At 44.9% G+C, this 20266-nt stretch overlaps 1 protein-coding gene and 1 long non-coding RNA gene across 8 annotated transcripts in view; one reads left to right on the top strand and one right to left on the bottom strand.

Moving 5' to 3' along the window:
- LOC122180976 overlaps window positions 1–724 on the bottom strand; it is an 18848-nt gene extending 18124 nt beyond the window's left edge. The window contains exon 1 of one of the 6 annotated variants that reach the window (XR_006179276.1): window positions 646–724. This is a non-coding gene — a long non-coding RNA (uncharacterized LOC122180976). Of the gene's footprint in view, window positions 1–339; window positions 498–645 lie in introns of those variants that run through there. The other 5 variants (XR_006179280.1, XR_006179279.1, XR_006179277.1 and 2 more) reach the window with 5 other exon arrangements.
- On the top strand, window positions 294–19695 carry PRKAA2 (protein kinase AMP-activated catalytic subunit alpha 2). Of its 2 annotated transcripts, none has more exons than XM_042873006.1 (9): window positions 294–480; window positions 5812–5953; window positions 7989–8082; window positions 9495–9639; window positions 10421–10508; window positions 12621–12845; window positions 14162–14663; window positions 16272–16398; window positions 16697–19695. In XM_042873006.1, the coding sequence occupies exons 1-9, from the start codon at window positions 384–386 to the stop codon at window positions 16933–16935; spliced, it is 1659 nt and encodes a 552-aa protein (XP_042728940.1). In that variant the 5' UTR covers window positions 294–383; the 3' UTR covers window positions 16936–19695. The 2 variants fall into 2 exon arrangements, with proteins under 2 accessions (XP_042728940.1, XP_042728941.1); XM_042873007.1 differs by having other exon boundaries at window positions 294–455.
- The last annotated feature ends 571 nt before the right edge of the window (window positions 19696–20266 follow it).

Consider the following 20266-nt stretch of genomic DNA (forward strand, 5'->3'; position numbering starts at 1 on the left):
AGACCCCACCCCCCAGAAGGCGGAGGCACCCCAAGGACAGCGTCCCCACCCCAATGCAGGGTGCACCCTAGGGGCAGCGTCCTTCCTCGGAGGCTCCACCCCGAAAGCGCGCAGTGTCGCTCCCAAGCAGGTGCCAAACCCAGGGGCCACCGTCACCCTACAGCGGGTGCTTCTCGTCGAGGTGCCCCCCTCTCCATCCCCATCCCCACAAACTGCCCCCAGCCCCGGAGCGTGCCCTTCCCCGCCCCCGTGCACCCTGCACGGCCCGGCCCGCCGCTCCCCGCTGCGCACGCCCGATCCGAGCCGTGCCGTTCCGACCCGAGCTGTGTCGTGCTGTACCGTGCCGGCCCTGCGCATTGTGGTCCTCCGCCGGGGGGGCGAAGATGGCCGAGAAGCAGCAGAAGCACGACGGGAGGGTGAAGATCGGCCACTACGTGCTGGGGGATACGTTGGGGGTCGGCACCTTCGGCAAAGTCAAGGGCTGAGTACCGAGGGCTGAGGGGAGGGCGGGGGGGAACCCTTCCGTGCCGAGCATCATCCGCGGGGCGCGGCGGTGGGGCGGGAGGTAGGAGGCGACCCCTTCCCTGGGAAGGGGTGAGGGGGTCCTGGGCAGTTCATGGAGGTGCCCCCCATGGCAGCACCCACCGAAACTTTCCTCCCGCGGCGGCAGGAAGGTGATGCGGGGGGTGGGTGCCCGGGCCGTGGCTTTTCGTTGCCGTTTGAAGAACGCTTAGGACCTAGGGGGTGGGGAGGTTCCGCTGCTGCCCCCACCCACTGGGGGGGCTCAGCGATGGGGCCGAACGGGGATGGATGTCTCTGGTTCACGGCTCTGGCACCCAAGCCAGGCACTGGCTTTGCTTTTCGTGATGCAAAGATTTCTATTCCTTTTAATTCTACCGTTATGTGCACATTTTCCCCCCGAGTCATGATATTAAAAAAACAAAACAAAACAAAACAATAAAACACCTCTACACAAACGTGTGATCTGAGCAGAGTGAGGAGCTGTGGTTCCCAGCAGAGAGCAGGTCTGGGTGCTGGGGGCAGAGTGGAACCCCATCCTGCTCAGCTGTATCTAAATAACCCCAAACTGACAGCAGGGCAGAGAAAACACCTTAATCACTGCAGCTAAATCCACCTGTGGCCGTTAATCAGGCTCCTAAAAATATATGGCCAGGTTTAATCCCAAACCACGAATTTACCAACTAAAGAATTATCAGAACAAACACTTCTAAAAGAAAGGACCATTCAAATCACTCCTGTGTACCAACAGACCTCAAAAAGTGCTCCAAAGGTGATTTTTTTTTTTTCTTGCAGACCAAATGAAGCCTATTAACAACAGCCTGATTTCCTTAAGGACCCTTCAGGAGTAGCATGAACATCTCCCCCTACCCCCAACCCCATATATCACCCAATTGGTTAAGAACAGACTTCCAAAGGACGTATAAAATAACATAAAAAGATTTCCAAACTCCATCCATTGTGGCTTAGCAGCCTTTCTATGTGTATATTTTCCCCTGTAACGCCAGTTAGAGTTTGACAGGAGAAATGCAGAATAGCACTGTTTTAACCTAATGAGCCTTAATGTGTGCTCATCACGTTTGGCAGGAAACATGGGAGAGGAGAAGAGACTTCTTTTCCTGATTGCTCCAAGCTTTGTGTCTATTATATATAATAAATTTGCATTAAGCAGGCCGGTGCCATCAGCAGTGTATTTCTTATTGCAGATGCCCCATCCCTGGAGGTGGCCAAGGCCAGGTTGGATGGGGCCCTGGGCAATCTGAGCTAATAAATGGCAACCAGACTGTGGCAGGGGGAGGTGGGACTAGATCATCTTTAAGGTCCCTTCCAATCTAAGCCTCTCTATGATTCTATGAAGCAATGAGGGAAAGGATGTCATCTCCCCTCCTGGCAGTGGGAAGGAGCCCGTGGGACACATCAGTGCTGTGCGTGCACCAGGCACATCCCATCCCACATAGAGCTCTATCCCAACCACTGCCATTGCACGACAAGCAGTTCTTGGGTGATGTTTGTCTCCATTACTTGGGCTCAAGTTGAGGTCAGTTCCCATTTTTCTGGAAGTTGCTGCTGAAAGACAAACATTGCAGTGGGGGATGATCAACTGAAAGAGGCTGAACGGATGAAAGAAAGGGGAAAGGAAGGGTGATACAGCATCTAAGCAAGTGGCACTGGGACAGAACAAACACGTTGTTGCTAAATATATGCTTTGGATTGATTTCATTTATAACTTCAGGCTAAGATAAGGGCCAGCACAGCTGATAGGGAAGGATTTTGCTTTCCCTTTCCTAAACTTCTAATAATCTTTGCAAAGCATTTGGAAAAAGCTGAGCTGATCATGCTACCTGAGTTTCACCAAACACACAAGGTAGATGTGGCACTGAGGGACATGGGCAGTGGGCATTGTGGGGATGGGTTGATGGTTGGATTTGGGGATTTTAGATGTCTTTTCCAACCTTAATTATTCTGATTCCATGCATTCAGGAGAATTCATAGGTATCTGCTGCAAAAAAGCTATCTGCCAGAGGACTTTAATTATCTCAGCTTACTCTAGGATAAATCTCTCATCTTTTTTTTCCTCTTATAAAAATAGCAAAACACAGAGGGTCTTCTGTTAGAAACTCAACCTATTGTATCTCTTCCCTTGTTTCTCCAGCAGCCTCCAGTACTGGAATAATGCAGGCAGTCCCATGCATAAGCAGATGCAGTAGGAGCTAAGGATGCTCACACCATGTCTGCTTTGGTGTCAGGTTTTGGAGTTTACAGTCTCTGTCCAGTGTGCAGTACTTTCACCTCAGTGTCAAATCCATCTGCTCTGCCTGCCCCAATGGAGCTGAGTTTGCTGATTCTAAGCTGCAGGGAAGCTGACTGGAGTACTTGTCACAAGAAGACAAGACACATGCTCAAATCCCTTTTCCTAATACTGCCACTCAGCCCTCCCTCCTCTCCTCAGGCTTTAATCCAGGCAGAGTGAGAAGGAAGGAGCAGGCTTCCTCATCCATACCTGACATCACCACTGCTCAACCTGGGTACCAGGAGAGGACAGTCCCGTTGGCGCAGAGGGGCACATGCATCCTCTCCCTTCTCCATGTGGCAGAGATGGGTTTGCCTTGGCCATGCAACCTCCCAGTGCTTCTTCTCCCACCAGTGTGTGCTGGGCTGGAGAATGTGAGCAAAGGGAAACATTGTCCCCATAGAGCCAAAGGTTTAAAGGACTCCCACCGCATAGCAAATTATGTTGTCTTTTCATCCCTCTCTCAAGACACTCAAGTAGACTTAACAAGCCAGTGGGGACTGGAACAAGAATATCTCCGTATCTAATGCTTACTGTAAGCAAAAGGTGGATTACAAAATAGTCTGTTTGGTTTTAATTATTGGTGTGTTTGAGCTAGAAAAACCTTCACAGAGTTGCATGTTGTTTGTCATGGATGGAAAGAGGATGAACTATTGAGCAGTGGGATTAAAACCAGTAATTATTCACTCCAGGCATGACCTTTGCTTTTTCTTCCAAGGGTATAGTATGAATTTTTCAGAGCTCGTGCTGTGGTAAGGGCAGGAAGAGTTGGAAAGATGGAAGGGATCAAGGTCTTCTTCCTAGTTCTGCCATAAGCCACTTTGCTGTTCCTCAGTTTCCCTGTTGCCTTAGTGCTCCAGTTCTTGAACAGGACTGAATGAATCATGTGCAGCTGGCAAAATGCAGCTTATTGCACTCCCAGCCACGGAGGTCAGCCAAATCCAAAGTCTAGGAGACGTTGGCTGAAGTTGCCCAACACTCCCTGCGCTGCCTTCGCCAGCCTCTCCTGTGCAAAGCCATGACCACCTCAGCAAAGAGAGATGAAAGCTCTTCACAAGGCTACTGCTGGCCAAAGCACGACAAGATGGGTAGAATTCCTTGCAAGGCTGTGTGCTTTGGACCCCTATAAAGCTTGAGCGGGTTGCTGTACCCCTGGCCCCCATGCCTCCCCAACTTGTCCTGCTTTCCCCTCCCCAAGGATCACCAGGGAAAATGCCTCCTGGGACTATTTTCAGTGCTCTCCTTGTACCACCCAGGAGGAATTATCTGCCTACTTCAGCCCTCCGCTAATCCCTAAATTGCATCCGAACGGCGAAGCTTAGTTTATTCTCATTTCATCTGGTAGTTTGAGTATTACGAAGGGATGAAATGGGCATGCAAAGTGGCGCTTTTATTTTCAAGAGCAGTAAAAAGTGTTTTATTTTTAGGATGCTCTTATTGAGGAAAGAATCTCTGGCAGGTCTTATCTCGTGGCTAATAATAGTGACCTCGCGTGCCCTGAGCAGTGCTGGCATTGCCTCCTGCCTTCCCCGGCCGCCTGCCTTACATGCATTGCTTCTCATCAGCTCCTTAGAGGCTCTGAAATTACTCAGTCTAATAATCTAATAACAGAATTTGCTCATAATTGTTAACAGCTTCTGCTCTGTGTTATTAGTGATGGGGTAGCACTCATAATTAGACAGCCTAAATGCATGCTGCGTGCAGGATTTCTCTGCTGCCTTGGAAAGCCATCCCTATGTTACCTTCTTTAATACCCATTTGGAGATCCTGAGAGGGGGCAGCTTGTGGCCAGAGCACCCTTTTAGATGTAAGCACCTGTTCAGATGTAAACTATCTGTTTACAAGCAGTTTCTGCTGTTAACTTCATTATAAATTTTACTTCCTACACCCAGAGCATTTTCTTCCACGGGCTGTTGATAGCAAATAAGTCAGATTATGAATTCATTTTGCATTAGCATTAAACTAGAGTGATTCCACCGGTGACGGTGATGCTTCTCCTGGCTTGTGGTCACCGTTTGTCCCAACACACATCAGCACCTGAGTGCACCAAGTGCATGTCATAAAAACACACGTTGTGTGGTGTCTTTTCTTAAGGCAGAATCTGCAGGAGCTGTTACACTCCAGCATGGTGTTCCTGCAGCTTGTCATCAAAACGAGAAGCATGCGTGAGAAAGTATAAATAGAAATTCATTTTAGTAATGCAAATCCTGCAGTCCTATTCTGGGCAGGGAAAATCCCTGTATCATTTTTTTAAAGAGGTGCGATGGTCTCGTTTTAAGGCAGGGTTTATTGGGGATTCACTCAACCTGTGCATTACAGTGGAGGTTCTTCCCCACCATTTAAATGTATTTGTCTCTGATCAACATAACCTTTTTGAGCTATAAATCCTTGCAAATTACTTTGGGGTATGGCCACCTCCACTTACTCTGTCATATTTACTTAAGCATTTTTTTTCCAATAAGTCCCCTCTTTTCTTTTTTTTTTCCTACACTGCAACAGGAAAATAATAATGCAAAGAGAAACAAAGTTTTGGAACTAGGTGATCTTACAGGTCCCTTCCAACCCAAACCATTCTATGATTCTACAATTTAATTATTCTTTTTCCCAAATTCCAACATTGAGTATGTCCATTGGGATTTCCCTTGTACAAATGACCCCAATCTGGTTTTGAAGTCATTTATACATTGTGCACTCATTTCTGCACTTATAGTTCGGGCATTGTATGAAATGGTGCATCATTTTGCTTCCTGTAAACCTGCTGCATTCCTGGGTGTTTGAATCTACCTTTACTGCATAGAATAGGATTCAAGAAATGTAGAAACAGTACCTATAGGAAAGGTGAGGAAAATAAACTCCTGATATCCAGACTATACTTAAAACACCCCAATTTCTAATGTTTATTGCCTTCTTTTGATTATAAATCATCCATCTCAGTATCTTAAATCTCCTGTATGTACCTTGCTTCTCTGCATAATGACTTTGCAATGCCTTCTTTCCATTAGTTGGCGAACACCAGTTGACGGGGCACAAGGTAGCAGTAAAAATCCTAAACAGACAGAAAATACGCAGCCTGGATGTGGTTGGCAAGATCAAACGAGAAATTCAAAACCTAAAACTCTTCCGGCACCCTCATATTATCAAGCTGTAAGTACATGTTCTGCTCACGTTCAGCTGACTCCTCTATCTGCAAAGACTTCACACGTTGACTTGTTTTCAAGAGATGTCTTATAGTACAGTATAGTACAGAACGGTAGATGTGTGGTCAGGTTTGTGCATGTTGAAGCCAAAAATGCTGCTTGTTGAATGTCCGCCTGCTAGCTTGCATGGGGGCACAATCCACACATTGAGGAACTGTAGAAGGTGTTTTTCCTATTGGAGTTTGGGCCATTATAGCAACTATGAGACTTGTCCTTGTGCCAAGTTTTGCTCTGCTAAGCCTGCCCAAACATCCACTTTTCCATTTAGGAGTCGTTATAAAGGTGCATAGAGAGGATCTGTGCTTTCCTGCATTGGGATGTTATGAGGAGTCTCTATGATTCTCCTTTTTTGGGTCAGTATCTCACGACTTGAAATGATGGAGAATTGTGCCTGAGGAATAGCAGCTTGGGCAGGCTCTTAGAGTGAAGCCTTGGCCTGAAGTCAGTAGGATTTATGTTTTCATGGCCTGATTATCCAGAGCTTAAAGGAACATATATTTTTTTATTTATTATTCAGACGTAAGTTTTCAACATTGCCATTCTGATGAACCTGAATTTAAGTTGTAAATCAGCACCTGCACTCCTGCCTCTGGGGTTCCGTCTCAATCCCTGGTTTGTGCAGCCAGTCCACATTAATGAGGCACTCGATAATATCTTTGGCATTTCTATAAAAGAAAGCTGTTGAACGGTAACTGCAAGGATAAGTTGACATTTAGGTCAGCCTTAAAACTGGCATGAGATATAGCAAATACCTGGGACTTAGAGGCAAGGGAAAACAAATTCTCCCTAAGTTAAATAACTAACCATGCAGCAACTGTTGACTTTAGAGTAACTTCAGAGTTCCGTGGATTTATTGGAGAACAGATTGGTATTATTTCATGAAAAAGGCAGCAAGAGTCGTCGGCTGATCATCCAGCATCCTTCCAGGCTGCACACACATTCATCAAGCAGACCATTAAAGCCTGGAAATTAAATTCAGTTGATCAGTCTCCTACGATAAATACTTCAGCCCTGAAATACACCAATAAAGAGGTGAAGAGGAGTCTATGGCACATGAGGCTCCTCTTTCAAACGCTTGTGGTGTCCCATCACTTTACATATATATACAAGAAATGGTCGTGCTGTTAACTCACATGTCTGAGTGCAAAACACTTTAGAAAAGCTACGTTGATCCTATTGATCTTTACTGGGACTATCACCTGTTCACTTGATCACTTCTGAAAATGAGGTCTATTTATCAGCTGTGAAAAATAAATAAATAAAATAACAAAAGCAAACAGTGTGTCTGAAATAAATCACAGGGAGCCTCAGCTGGTGCTGCTATGCATTGCTACTGCTGCTTTGACCTCAGCTCATTGCCGTCAGGTTACGCCAGATGGGAAACTGAAGTGTGTTTGTAGCACTCGGGGATCATTTAGTGAAGGTGGAGGGTGAATTTGCACATCAAGGAGGATATTCTTTTACTTTCCCTCACATTTATCATTCTAGAATGTAGAGGAGCTTAATGTTTGAAGGATGATGTTAATCTTGAGGGGTGCTCGTCTTTGTTTCTATGTCTTTCCAAGGTTAGCTCCGCCTAGTGTCTAGATTTCCTTTTTTATATCTTCAGTATGAAGAAAACCAAATATACTCCGTTCCCACTCCCATTTTAATGAATTTTTTATTTTTGGAGTTGTTGTTGCACATCTTAGTCAAAATGGAAACAAAATGGAAACGCAATAGGGTTATCTGGCAGAGATTCCAGAGGATTATTTAAAAGCCTGAAGCAAAAGGGTGAATCTGTGAAAGAGATCCTTTCATAGAACAGTGAAAGATTATCCTGACATGCCCCTTGAAATAAGAGATGGCTTTTCAGAAATGGAAAATGATTATAAACACAAGATCCAAGCATGTGCTTATGTTAAGAATTGACTCGAAGCTAATAATCTGTTTCAAAGCCTTTCCCTTTTTTATTAAGATATTTTTTCTTTGTATTTTTGAAGGTACCAGGTCATCAGCACACCAACGGACTTCTTCATGGTCATGGAATATGTATCTGGTGGTGAATTATTTGATTACATCTGTAAGCATGGACGTGTAAGTGCCAGTACCACGTCAGCCCCAAACTCTCATGTGGGAAGAGGATGGTGGTCAGAAGTAAAACGGCTGCTAAAGGGAAGATAGCTAAGATTTAGGCCCAAAATAGAAGTTGCTTCGCAGCAATCCCATCTGGAGAGTCTCATATTCACACATAACTTGTGTGCCATTTTTTTTTTGCAATGTTCCATGTTGTATTTCGATATGCAAACCAAAATATCCAAAGGTAATGTGTTGCTTAGTGAAGACATTTGGAAAACCACCGTATCTTTTTAGTTTTTAGCTATAGGTTGCTTATCCAGCCCCCTGGTTCAGCAGCAGATTTATGTGCATGCAGGGCATTGGAGCGGGGGAGCGCTCAGTGTGGTCTCCATCCCAGTCATTCTCCTCCTCCAGACTCCCCTTTGGCTCCTCATCAGGCTTTTTGAAGACTTTTTAAGGATGTGGCTTATCTGAGCAGCATTTTCAAATGCCAGTATTCCTACTGGGTATAAATCATCTGAGGAGTAGGCTGAGCACTTGAAACATGGTATTGTGGTTATAAAATGACTAGTGGACATTCTGGTGGGTAGGAAGCAATCAGGGGGCTAAAAAGAACATCCAGAATCGTGCTTCAGGTGAAGGATCAGCCCAGTGTATCTTCTCTATACTACAAAAAGTCAGTAATTATCTTAGAGTAGCTCACTGGTTGATGGAGCTAACTCCATTTACTTTCCTACATACAGTTTTTATTTCCAGCTCATCTTGCTCATTTGGATCTTTTCAGTGACCAATCTGCATCCCATCTGAACTCCCACGTTCAGAAACTATTTTTTCACACAGGGAAAAACAAAACAATCAGTCTCCTGATCATTTTATATGTAGTTTTTCTGTGTGTATGTATCATTGCTGTATTCCACTTTTGGCTTTTTTTTTTTTGTTCCCCAAAGCAACCTTCCCCATTCGTCCACGAAGAACTGTTCCCCATGCTAACCTCTGTGGTGTTTTGACATGGTTAATGGGCATGGTGGTGATGGGTTGATGGTTGGACTAGATCATCTTTGAGGTCTTTCCCAACCACAATAATTCTGTGATTCTGCTTACAGTGTGTAATAGAAGTGGGCCCACTGGGAAACCAGTGCCTGACAGGTGGCACCGGTAGGCTCTCCTTGACGGGTCAGCCAAATTTATTTTCTAATTTCACCTCATTACCATCAGCTCTGGGCTATATCATTGGAAAACACTCACTTACAAGGGGGAAATCTATTCGACAGGGGGAAATCTACTTTCTTTGCTGCTCCTGATTCCAGCACGGTCACAAGCATGCTCTAATTTTATCTCCACACCATGGAACACTTTTGGCTCCTTGCTAAGGCAAACCTCCCCTGCCCGGCCCCACATGCCTTCAGAACTGTTTCCCCTTGCATCTGTAGGTTGAAGAGGCGGAGGCTCGACGCCTTTTCCAGCAGATTCTCTCCGCAGTGGATTACTGTCACCGACACATGGTTGTCCACAGGGACCTGAAACCAGAGAACGTGCTGCTGGACGCACACATGAATGCGAAGATAGCCGATTTTGGTATGTGACCCCAACAGCATTCCAGAAATGCAGCCAGCTCCGAGCCGCTTGCTGGAGCGTGTCTGCGTAGCACGCCTTACAAAACCCAGAGTCTGTTTTCATAACCACTTGCAGTTTCTCTACCTGAAAAGCCCACAGTTATAAACACTGGCCTCTTAGCAAAAGCAGGGATTACTTATTGTAGGCTGCTTCTGTGCTTGCATTAATAATGGAGAAGGAAGGTCATTTGCAAATCTTCGCTGTGTTTCAGTACAATCACCTAATATAAGGCTTTAGCTAATTTATGTTTAAGACAGACTCGGCGCAGTTAATTTCACAGTGAGTTGGCTGCACGTGTTTATTTTCATGTGTGTTCTCCTTAGTAGTATGGCCGTGTGCCTTTGGCCTCACTTCATTTTAGAAATGAACAGTAACAAGAGTCTGTAAGTGGCATTACAGATTGAAACCTGACGTAAAAGCTGAGTTGCCAACCCTGTTCTGTTCAGTGCTGTCTAGCAGTGATAAATCCTTTTGAAGATTTACACATTTCACAACCGTTCTGTTCTCTGAAGAGAATTATGTCTCTTTTCTTCTATGGTACAGAAAGAAAGTTCTGAGGTTTGCAACTCAGAGAAGTAAAGTTAGTTTGGAGTCAATGCTACTTGTTTGGAAAGAAAATAAGAGCTCAAATAGCAAAGCAGCTCAAAGGTGTCTACTTAGATTACATCAGATTTCTCCCTCCTCTTGCACTATCTCTTCTCTCTGGCTGGATGTCAATACATAGGCAACACCTTGTTTTTAGGACTGTCCAACATGATGTCTGATGGTGAATTTCTACGCACCAGCTGTGGTTCCCCAAATTATGCAGCCCCTGAAGTCATCTCTGGAAGGTAGGACATGCCGCTTCCAATCATGTGAGTATGTGGTCTTTAAATTTCCTCTTGAGATTGGAACCTGCTCGTAGTAAAGCAGCTGAATGGTTCCAGCCAGTGTTTTGTGGTTGGGTGAGTCTACTGGGAATATCTGAAGGTCTTCTTGCTTGTTGTATTTCTCAATGGCTGTAGCAGCAAAACATGTTTTGCTAAAGATGTTTACTTTGGAGGAATTATTAACAGCAGATGTTTACTGTGTACATTGCTAATTAAAGGGAATGAAAATTACTCTTTGGGTGCAGATAATGAGGTTTCAGAAAGATAGGCTTTTCCAGACCACCCCTTTCTCTCCTGCCCACCTATATAAAACACAGTGTGAATGAGGAAAACCACTCATCAAGCGAGCAATCAGTATTCTGTTTAATCACTTCCCCACACTGCTAGACTCTTGTATTGAAAATCCTTGTCTTCAGGTTCCTTAACTTTCAGGCTTATTTTCATGACAGCGGGTTCAGTGGCGGTTGCTTTGTCTTGAACTGATGAATTGAACTGACAGAACTGCAGAGCAGTGGCATCTCTCAGGTGCATCCTGCCAGGCTGCAGCAGCTGCTTGGTATGGGGCATTGTGAACGCAGGCTCTAGGTCTGAATTCAGTCTTGCCCCATTGATACAGTCATGCCACCTCCCGTGTTTTACTGTTGAGACCCTAAATTACATTGATTTTCCTTACTCTCTCTGTAAAAGCATAATGGAGTTTACAAATACAGGTTTTTGAATTTACGGTCTTCTGCATGGTCCTTTGAACCGCCCATCTCCTTAGCATCCACTCCATCCTTTTGAACCATTCTTTGCATGAGTGCTAGTTTTCATAATCCAGTATGTCTTTGCCTATAAAAATCCAACGTTTTGTTTAATGTTGTGATGATGACTGTTTTATGCCTGTTTACACAGGCGCATGTGTTGGCAGAGTATCTTAGGAACTAGACCAGCATCCAAAAGCCTGTTGTGACTACAGTTCTACATATGAAAGCAAGTAAATCCTCATCGTCTAGAAGGGCACAAAGCCAGAAACTCTACAGCGATTCAAAAAGTATTATTCCCATGTCTTTTTCTAATAAAGGCCAAAATCACTTTTTTTTTTCCTCAGTACATATAGGAGACAGAAAGGAACAACCTGCCATGTCCACCAGGGGTAAATGTGCTGCTGGAGGTGGATATAGCTGAGCTTCTCCCAGAGCAGATACAATATGTGAGACCTTGTGTTTCGGCATCATTGAAGTGCACATCATTTGGGCTTAAAAGTCCAAGCACAGTTCAAACAATGTGGCTATCAGCCAAAAAATAGGCATCATCCTATCTGTTGAAATCAGGCATTGACTGGTGGGACTTGGAGCTGACTGCATTAGCAGAATGCCCTGACTTGGCTGCTGTCACTGTTCTCAGTGGGGAAAGTCTCAAACATGAGAGCAGAAATGGTATTTTGTTACTTGGGTAGCATTCAAAGAATGACAGTGTGCATGGTTTTTGTATACCAGGTGTGCATGTAGCAGAACTTTTCAAGAGGAGCAAGTGCAGGATGATTAGATTTCACAAACAGACCTCTATTGGTTTTTACAGTCCAAGAGTGTCTCCCAGACACTCTGAGAAATCAGCAGTTTCAGCAAAAAGCAGTGAACCAACAAATCAAGCAGGCAAGCAGCAGCAAAACCCGTATATTTGGGGTATCCCAACTTGGTGATGCCAGGAAGCACATTAACAGCTTGTCGGAAGCTGGAGCTCTTGCATACCAGCACACAAACTCCAACTGAAAATAAACACTCAAGAGATATAGTATCTGCTGCTGTTTAATCTGCCTCCGAATGAATAGAAGCTGCTGGCTGAGTCCCCCAGCCTCGGGGGCAAGGAAGCAAGCAGCCTGGCAGAGCTCCTGGAAATGTAGGTTTGGGCTTTTTGGTGGGTCTGGTGGAGGTGCTCATTTTCCTGTTCCATGCATCACGAAGGAGCATGAACAAAAAGCAGCTCTGCGTCATTCTCCATCACCCTCGGGTGGGTTTTTGGCTTAGGAAGCCTAAAGATGCAGAGGGGAACGGGAAGGGTTGTGACCCATTTCTCCTCCCTCACATCACACAGGCTGTATGCCGGCCCAGAGGTGGACATCTGGAGCTGCGGCGTCATCCTCTATGCCCTCCTCTGTGGCACGTTGCCCTTCGATGATGAGCATGTGCCTACCCTCTTCAAGAAGATCCGTGGAGGTGTGTTTTACATCCCTGAGTACCTCAACCGCTCCGTTGCCACTCTGCTCATGCACATGCTGCAGGTTGACCCTCTCAAGCGCGCAACCATCAAGGACATCAGGTCAGCCCACAGAGTGGTTTGTAGGAGCTGTCATTTAATCCAGCTGGGTTTGGTCCTAAGGGATTTAAGGAGCCCTCCTGCACCCTTCTGTGCTGATGGTGAGGCGAGTGCTGCCAGCTGGTGGTGGGTGATGATGAACCTGGACTTGGTGACTTCATTTCTCAGTGGTTTAACCAAAACAAGTGAAAATAGGCAATAGTTGCTTCCTGCAACTTATATACAGATAATGCTATCTTAATGCATTATAAAATAGCCTCAAAAATCTGTTAATTGTGCTTAACAAAACCAGCTCTCTCACACAGTAATCCTAGGAACTCAATATTCACCTGCCATTTTTCAGTACTTTATTTCAAGTACATCTCCCTTTGGATACCAGTTCAGAATAAAAGTGTAGTCGTTGCACTTACTATCTATCCAACAAAAAAGGAAGAGGAACACAAGAATTACTAGCTAAAATATCATACACAGTTCAGCAAATGTCTTTAAATGATGCATTTCTTGTGCAGTCAATGACTGTACTGCCCATGAAGGGGAACAATTGGGCACTTAAGCAGATATTTGTTCCTTCAGATATCATGAAGTGTTCATGACTGGTAACACAGCTTTGAAAGTTTCACAAACTGAGTAATTCTAAAAATATTGATTTTGTGAAAGTGGAACCCCATATGCATTATGTGGAATTTACGGTAGTCGTTACTATAACGTGCTTTAACAGGGGGTTGGACTGGATGATCTCCAGAGGTCACTTCCAACCCCTATGGTTCTGTGATTACATGTAACTGCTGTGCTAAGCATATGCATAAACATAAAAAGTACTTACAGGACATCATGGGCTGTTAATACTTTTGCAATTGATGGCCTGAGTTTAACCATTCAAATAGAATCTGAATTATAAATGCCTTCTAAACTTCACGAGTCCTGAAGAGTAGGAGATTTAATTATATATTAGAGCAACAGCATGCATGGCAAGATTACCAACTGATAGGTGGCACCTATAGCCGAAGCTTGCTCTGGCATTTACCCACTTAATTACCATTGACTTCACTGTAAACCAGCGGGAGTTGTGGGCCTGGGTAGCTTTAAAATATAAGAACGACTTGAAGATATTAGAGAGTATCCAAAAGAGGGCTGCAGAGATAGTGAAAGGTCTGGAGGGCAAGGTGTATGAGGAGTGGCTGAGGTCCCATAGTTTGTTCAGCCTGGAGCAGAGGAGGCTGAGGGGAAGCCTTGTGCTAGCTACAGCTCCTCAAAGGATATTCTATGATTCCTCTATGAAGTGCTGTGTCTGATGGTGGCCCCTCTCTGCCTTCCCCCAGGGAACACGAATGGTTTAAGGAGGAGCTGCCCAGCTACCTGTTCCCAGAGGACCCTTCCTACGATGCCACCGTCATTGATGACGACGCAGTTCGGGAGGTCTGTGAGAAGTTTGAGTGCACCGAGTCAGAAGTGATGAACAGTCTGTACAGCGGTGACCCCCAGGACCAACTCGCGGTCGCCTACCACCTTGTCATCGACAACCGGAGGATCATGAACCAAGCCAGCGAGTTCTACCTAGCCTCCAGCCCCCCAACTGGCTCCTTCATGGACGACAGCATGCACATCCCTCCCGGTGTGAAGCCTCACCCCGAGAGGATGCCACCCTTGATAGCAGACAGCCCCAAGGCACGCTGCCCTTTGGATGCACTCAACACCACCAAGCCTAAACCTCTGACTGTCAAAAAGGCCAAGTGGCACCTGGGAATCCGCAGCCAGAGCAAGCCCTATGACATTATGGCCGAGGTGTACCGAGCTATGAAGCAGTTGGATTTTGAGTGGAAGGTAGGAAATGTGCTTTGGGGAGGTTTTCAGTTGTTTTTTTTTTTTGATTATGATTTGAGTTGATCGGGGAGGTCAGTCTGTATATGGTTACAGCCTCAGCTGTTTCCAAACAAATGCCCACAAGATGTTCTGTATCTGTGCCATTTATTTGTGGTGTGAATAAGCGTTTTTTGTTGCTTTTTTTTTTTTTTCCTGAATGCCCTAAGCCTCTGTCTGGAAAGATAATTCTGTCTTGTTTAGCTGCAGGGATAAGAGGAGATGGTCACATTTCTAATTTTAGTGGCTAATTCCCTGCGAGGTCATCTCGAGTGCTCCCAAGAAAAGCATCTCCTGTTATTTCTGCTTGGGTCATAGTAGTTGCATGTCCTGAAATGGCATAATACATGTCTCCTTGTTCCTACTTACGTGGTGGTTTCACACTGATGGGTAGCTAAGCTCTGCCATGCTGCTCTCTCGATCTCCCTCTTCAAAAGAACTAGGGAAAAAATTCAATGAGAAAAGCTCATGGACTGAGATGAGGACAGGAAGATCACTCACCAATTACAGTCACAGGTAAAACATTCTCAGCTCTTCTCTAAAACTCAGTGCAGTTATACGAGCTCTCCTGGCCTTTCACAACAGCCTTGTGCAAACATCAGCACCAAGAAAAGGAGAATTTCTGCTCAGATATTCATCACCGGAGTCAATATCCTCCTTACTCCATGTCCAGAGGGTTTTTGCTGTGTGAATGACCTCAGCCCTTGAGAAATGCTCAAATTTTGTGCCTGTGCATCTTTAAAGTCTCACATATCCTCCTTATTTTGATAACATTGTTATGTATTTAAAGATTAGTAGCACCCAGAACCTGATTTCACGGCACCATTGAGGAGATGGACTGCCTCCAGATGCATGTGCCTACAAAAGCCAGACATTTGTTGGCTGAATGGTTTTATGGAGAGCTAACAAACCTAACGTATTTCTGGTACATCTCCACAGACTGATTCAACCAAGTGCCTTTATGTAGGCAGTGGAGCTTATTTTATATGAGGAGGTTTCACAGCAATCTTCCTCATCCTAAGAATAACTTCAGGCGTGACTCTTAGCTCTTCCATCTGTGCCACCACTTGATAAATATAGCACAGAGAAAGGATCTCATTGCGAATGAGATGCAGCAGATTGTAGGGTGGGAAGTGGTGAGAGAAAATGCGTAGCACAGCTCAAGACTGATTGATGAACACTGTTTAATTCTGCTGATGGGAGAGGCTATGATTCCCTACCATCCATCCCACCTGGCTTTCCCAAGAATGGTCCTGGTATATGGGTCTGGGAGTGGATTCTGGCTCATTTGGCCTTTGTTGCTGTTGAGGGAACAATAATATTGGTTTGGTGCCTGGAGAAGAGTCTGCAACAGCTTCATCTGCCATCAGGGCTGGTGGATCAGAGCCCCAAGAATTGTTTTCCAAACACAACTGTAAGAGGAAATAGGAGAGGAAGCCATTTGCTTAATTTTCAAAGAATTGCTCTTTCTAAAATCTGTGTCTTGCTAGTCTTTAAAAAAACAATAGAAGGAAATGAATGTTGCTCTTCTTGCCTTGAATGGTATTCCCTAAAGCTGGTTGCCCATTGCAGGTGGTGAACTCCTACCATCTCAGAGTGCGTCGGAAGAACCCAGTGACGGGCAATTATGTGAAAATGAGTCTGCAGCTGTACCAGGTGGACAACCGCAGCTACCTCCTGGACTTCAAAAGCATTGATGGTAAGCAGGAATTGACGCACTGTGAGATGTAGAACACATTAAACAGCAAGCTCGGAAGTTTTGAGGAAAAATAATAGTTCTTTCAGTTCCAGAATGCTTTTGTAGGATGTGATGCTGTTTCAGGTCAGTTAAGATCATAAAATATTCCAAGTTGGAAGGAGCCCACAAGGATCGCTGAGTCCAACTCCTAAATCCCTTCTGATCCATTCGTCTCCACTACTGTTTACTAGTTCTTTAGTAAAGGGATACCAAACTAATGCTGTTACAATTATTTCTTGCTTTTCCTATTGCCTTAAAGACGAGGTGATGGAGCAGAGGTCCGGCTCATCCACCCCGCAGCGCTCGTGCTCAGCAGCTGGCTTGCACCGGCCAAGACTGAGCATTGATGCTGCAGCAGCCACTGAGTGCCAGTCACTGATGGGGTCCCTGAGCGGCTCCTTCGTGGGCAGCATCTCCTCAGTGCCCCCACGCCTGGGCAGCCACACCATGGACTTCTTTGAGATGTGTGCCAGCTTGATCATGGCTCTGGCTCGCTGAGTCAGGTGCCGGACTCCCAGCACATGGCATTGCACTGTGAGGACCAGATCCAATGTGGCCGTTGTGTTGTTCTTCTGCTTCCTTCCTTCTCCTCACCACTCCACAGCCTGCAGCGCAGAACCAGTTCCTCTGTTAGAAGATCCCAAGTGCACTCAAAGGACACAGCCCCTCAAACGAGGCATTGAGGAAATCAGGAATGACTTCGTTTCACTCGTTAGACCAGAGTGAAATATATATGAGCTTTTTTATCCTGAACCCAATGGGATACATGGGCAGGGCTGTAAAGTAGCAAACATATTATTGACTTTTGGTAGAGAACTCCCTCCTGGTTGATCCTGAATTCACAGAGCCTTGGGCAAGCATTTCTTTCCCCAGCACACATTGATTCAGGTTGTACCTCCCATACAGACCCAAGCAGGGGGAGGACAGGGCTTCCTGGAGCCTCTGGCAATGCTTTCACCCTAAAACAAGCAGCTGCTGCAAGTACCATCCCACCCTCTGTTCTTTTTCCCCTACTAAAGAAGGGTGAGGGGTGGCATGTGCAAAGCTCCCATTGCAGACATGGGGCAGGATGCTGCTGAGTCCCCCAGATCCGGCTTTGCATCATGGCTTCGGTGCACTTAGCTCTCACATTTCCCATAGGAAGATTTTGCCCATGTCACCACCCCAAAATCTCTGCCAAAACTGCCTGCCTTCACCTGCCAAGGATCCTGCTGTCCTGATGCAGAACAGGTTGGGACCTTGCTGTGACATGAAGAAGGCGGAGATATCGCAAGCATTTCACTGTTTCTTTGCTACTGGCTGTCCGAAGGATAGGGTTTTATATTTTAAAACAAACTGTGAGGATTTTTCAGGTTAAAATTCTTGTTATTCGAGGGTAAACTCTAGTGCATGTGTGACAATTCCTTTGTTTAAAAGAATGATTACTTCTCATTGCATAGGCTTAATCTAATGGACAGCATTGGCATCTGCTTGGCTTTGCTACGGTATTTAATTCCATTTGATTGCAAAGGAACTTAGTCTAATCAGTCAAGGAACAAACGCTTTATGAACACTTTGCCAAAAAGTCCTGGGAGGGTTATTTTCTTCCTTTTTTGGTTTTGCTTTAAGAAACAAAACAAGGGAGAACGTTAGCAATGTTGCTGGTCCCAGGTATGCAGTCGTTCAACTTTAAAAACAACCCTGAACCCATCGTTTTGATAGTTTTTATGTCCCTAGAAGATTTTTGCTAAGGATTGTTTTTTTTGTACAGTTGCACTTTAATTTATACTCTCCGAAAGTTTCTATAAGCAGCAAGGAGGAGAATGACACATTAATTAAACCTTTTGTACTAATTGTCTTAGGTACTGAAGACAACTACGGGATATTTTTGCCATCTACTGGCAGATAAGAGGACATTTTCAGTGTGAAGTCCCCTTTTTTTAAGAACACAAAATTGCCTTACTTTTGTTACAGATGACATTTTGATTCTCACTGGTGTATATTTCCAGCTTCAGTTTTTTCAGAAGCCGCACAAAGTAGAAATCTGCCAAAAAAGCATCAGTTTTGCTGTTGAGTTCTTGTATGCAGAATCCAACACAGCAGCTTTCGGATTACAAACAGCAGAACAGTCTCGTTTTTAAAGGAAACACTGGAAATCTTTGTATTTATCCTAGGTTTTGTAATGGGTTTTTATTATATTATCGTTATGAAATAAATACGATTGGGTGGAGGACAGCTTTGGTAGTGTACCTGGTAGGCATCAGGCAGTGTGCATCTCCTGTGCTCTAGTAGGAGCAAGAATGGAGAATCCAGACTCTTGCATACAAAAGAACCAAATCTGAGCAGTGTCCAGCTCTCCTTAGCAGCTTTCAGATCAGCACTGAGATGTCAGCCCAGCCAGGCGAGCAGCGTGGGATGCTTTGGGTGCTGGAGATCAGCCCCTTTGGAAAGGAGCAGGAGAGGTGTAGCCAAGTGGCCAGGAAAGCAGTCAGAAATTTGGAAGTACCCCTGCTGTGAAACATATTTGAATATAAAAGGTTGTTTAAGTCATCACTCATAATTTAGCATCTTGCCAAGGTGCTTGTCCTGGTAACAAGTGTGGCCCTGCTGATAATGTATTTGTGTGGAGCATGTAAGGATGTCTTGCCTTAAAATTACCTTTGTCCTCCCCAGCAGGACTAAGTGATGTTCAACAGCAGCACATCCCCCAGGAAGGAATATTTGCCTCCTGGAGGCAGGTGGGATTTCTGAGTGGGGGATAAAACCTTGGGGCACTTGGAGTTTTAGAATCATAGAATCACCATGGTTGAAAAAGACCTGTGAGATCATCTAGTCCAACCATCTATCTACCCCCTGTATTTCCTCACTAAACCATGTCCCTCAGTACAACATCTAAACGTTTCTCGAACACAAGAAATGGGTCTTCTCAGACCCTTACAAACACTAACTAATATATGGATTTGCAAAACCCATCCTGCCAAGGCAACAAGAATGTGTTGGGATTCCAGACAAATACCACCAAAGGCACTGCAGCCTTGAGTCAAGCCATGCCAGGTGGTCACTAGGTGCTCCTGCCCAGGACCTCCTTGGTGAACAACTCAGATAAAGCTGTCCATTAAACAGCCTTACCCATGTACACTCCAACTTTTGAGATATTTGGAGAAGTTTCACTATTTTTATTTTTATTTTTAATCTTGGCATAGGCTGTTTTCTGGTTCTCAGCTGCTATGAAGCTGTCGACCTCCAATTATGCTTTTTGGAGTAAAAGTCTCATTTGTACACTGTTACACTGTGGTCTTTTTTTTTTTTTTTTGAGTTACTGGTACATGCACAACCACCAGGAAAAGCAGGGTGTACGAGATATATTGGAACTAAACAAACTTGAATTCTTCCAAGTGCAATTCCTCACGAACCACTGACAGCTGTGCTTTGCAAGCCACAGATTCATCCCAACAATGCTTCAGCAAAACTAAGCGAGTGACAAAATGCAAAGGATAGAGTTCAGCATTAACCTCCAGCTTCTGGATGTGTTAATTCAGAAATGGCTTGTATTGTACTGTTGGCAAACATATTTATGTGCTAGAAATGCAGGGCTGTTTGGCTTCCAGGGGCTGTGCAGGCAGAGGCAGAGGGAGTTTTCTTCTTTCATAGGTCTGAAATGCAGAGTCAGTATGTGTGTCCTGATCGTGCATCCAAGCACAGGGATGTGGGATGTGAGTTGTACAAAAAATGAAGCAACTGGTTTGTAACTGTGGTATGTACTTTTTTTTGGTGTGATTATAATGCCAATTCATATCAGACTAGATGAAGTTCGAACAAAATAACTGTTCTGTCTACTCCCTTTCATTTT

Source organism: Lagopus leucura, unplaced genomic scaffold (assembly GCF_019238085.1).
Source record: "Lagopus leucura isolate 7727_CA_CO unplaced genomic scaffold, USGS_WTPT01 Super-Scaffold_100009, whole genome shotgun sequence".
In the NCBI taxonomy this organism is placed as follows: domain Eukaryota; kingdom Metazoa; phylum Chordata; class Aves; order Galliformes; family Phasianidae; genus Lagopus; species Lagopus leucura.

Bases quoted from the DNA above. Each gene is read 5' to 3' on its own strand.
- PRKAA2 (XM_042873006.1), top strand. From the start codon at position 384: ATGGCCGAGAAGCAGCAGAAGCACGACGGGAGGGTGAAGATCGGCCAC. The intron at 481-5,811 runs GCTGAGTACCGA...TCTTTCCATTAG, and splicing joins CACCTTCGGCAAAGTCAAGG to TTGGCGAACACCAGTTGACG. The intron at 8,083-9,494 runs GTAAGTGCCAGT...TTGCATCTGTAG, and splicing joins ACATCTGTAAGCATGGACGT to GTTGAAGAGGCGGAGGCTCG.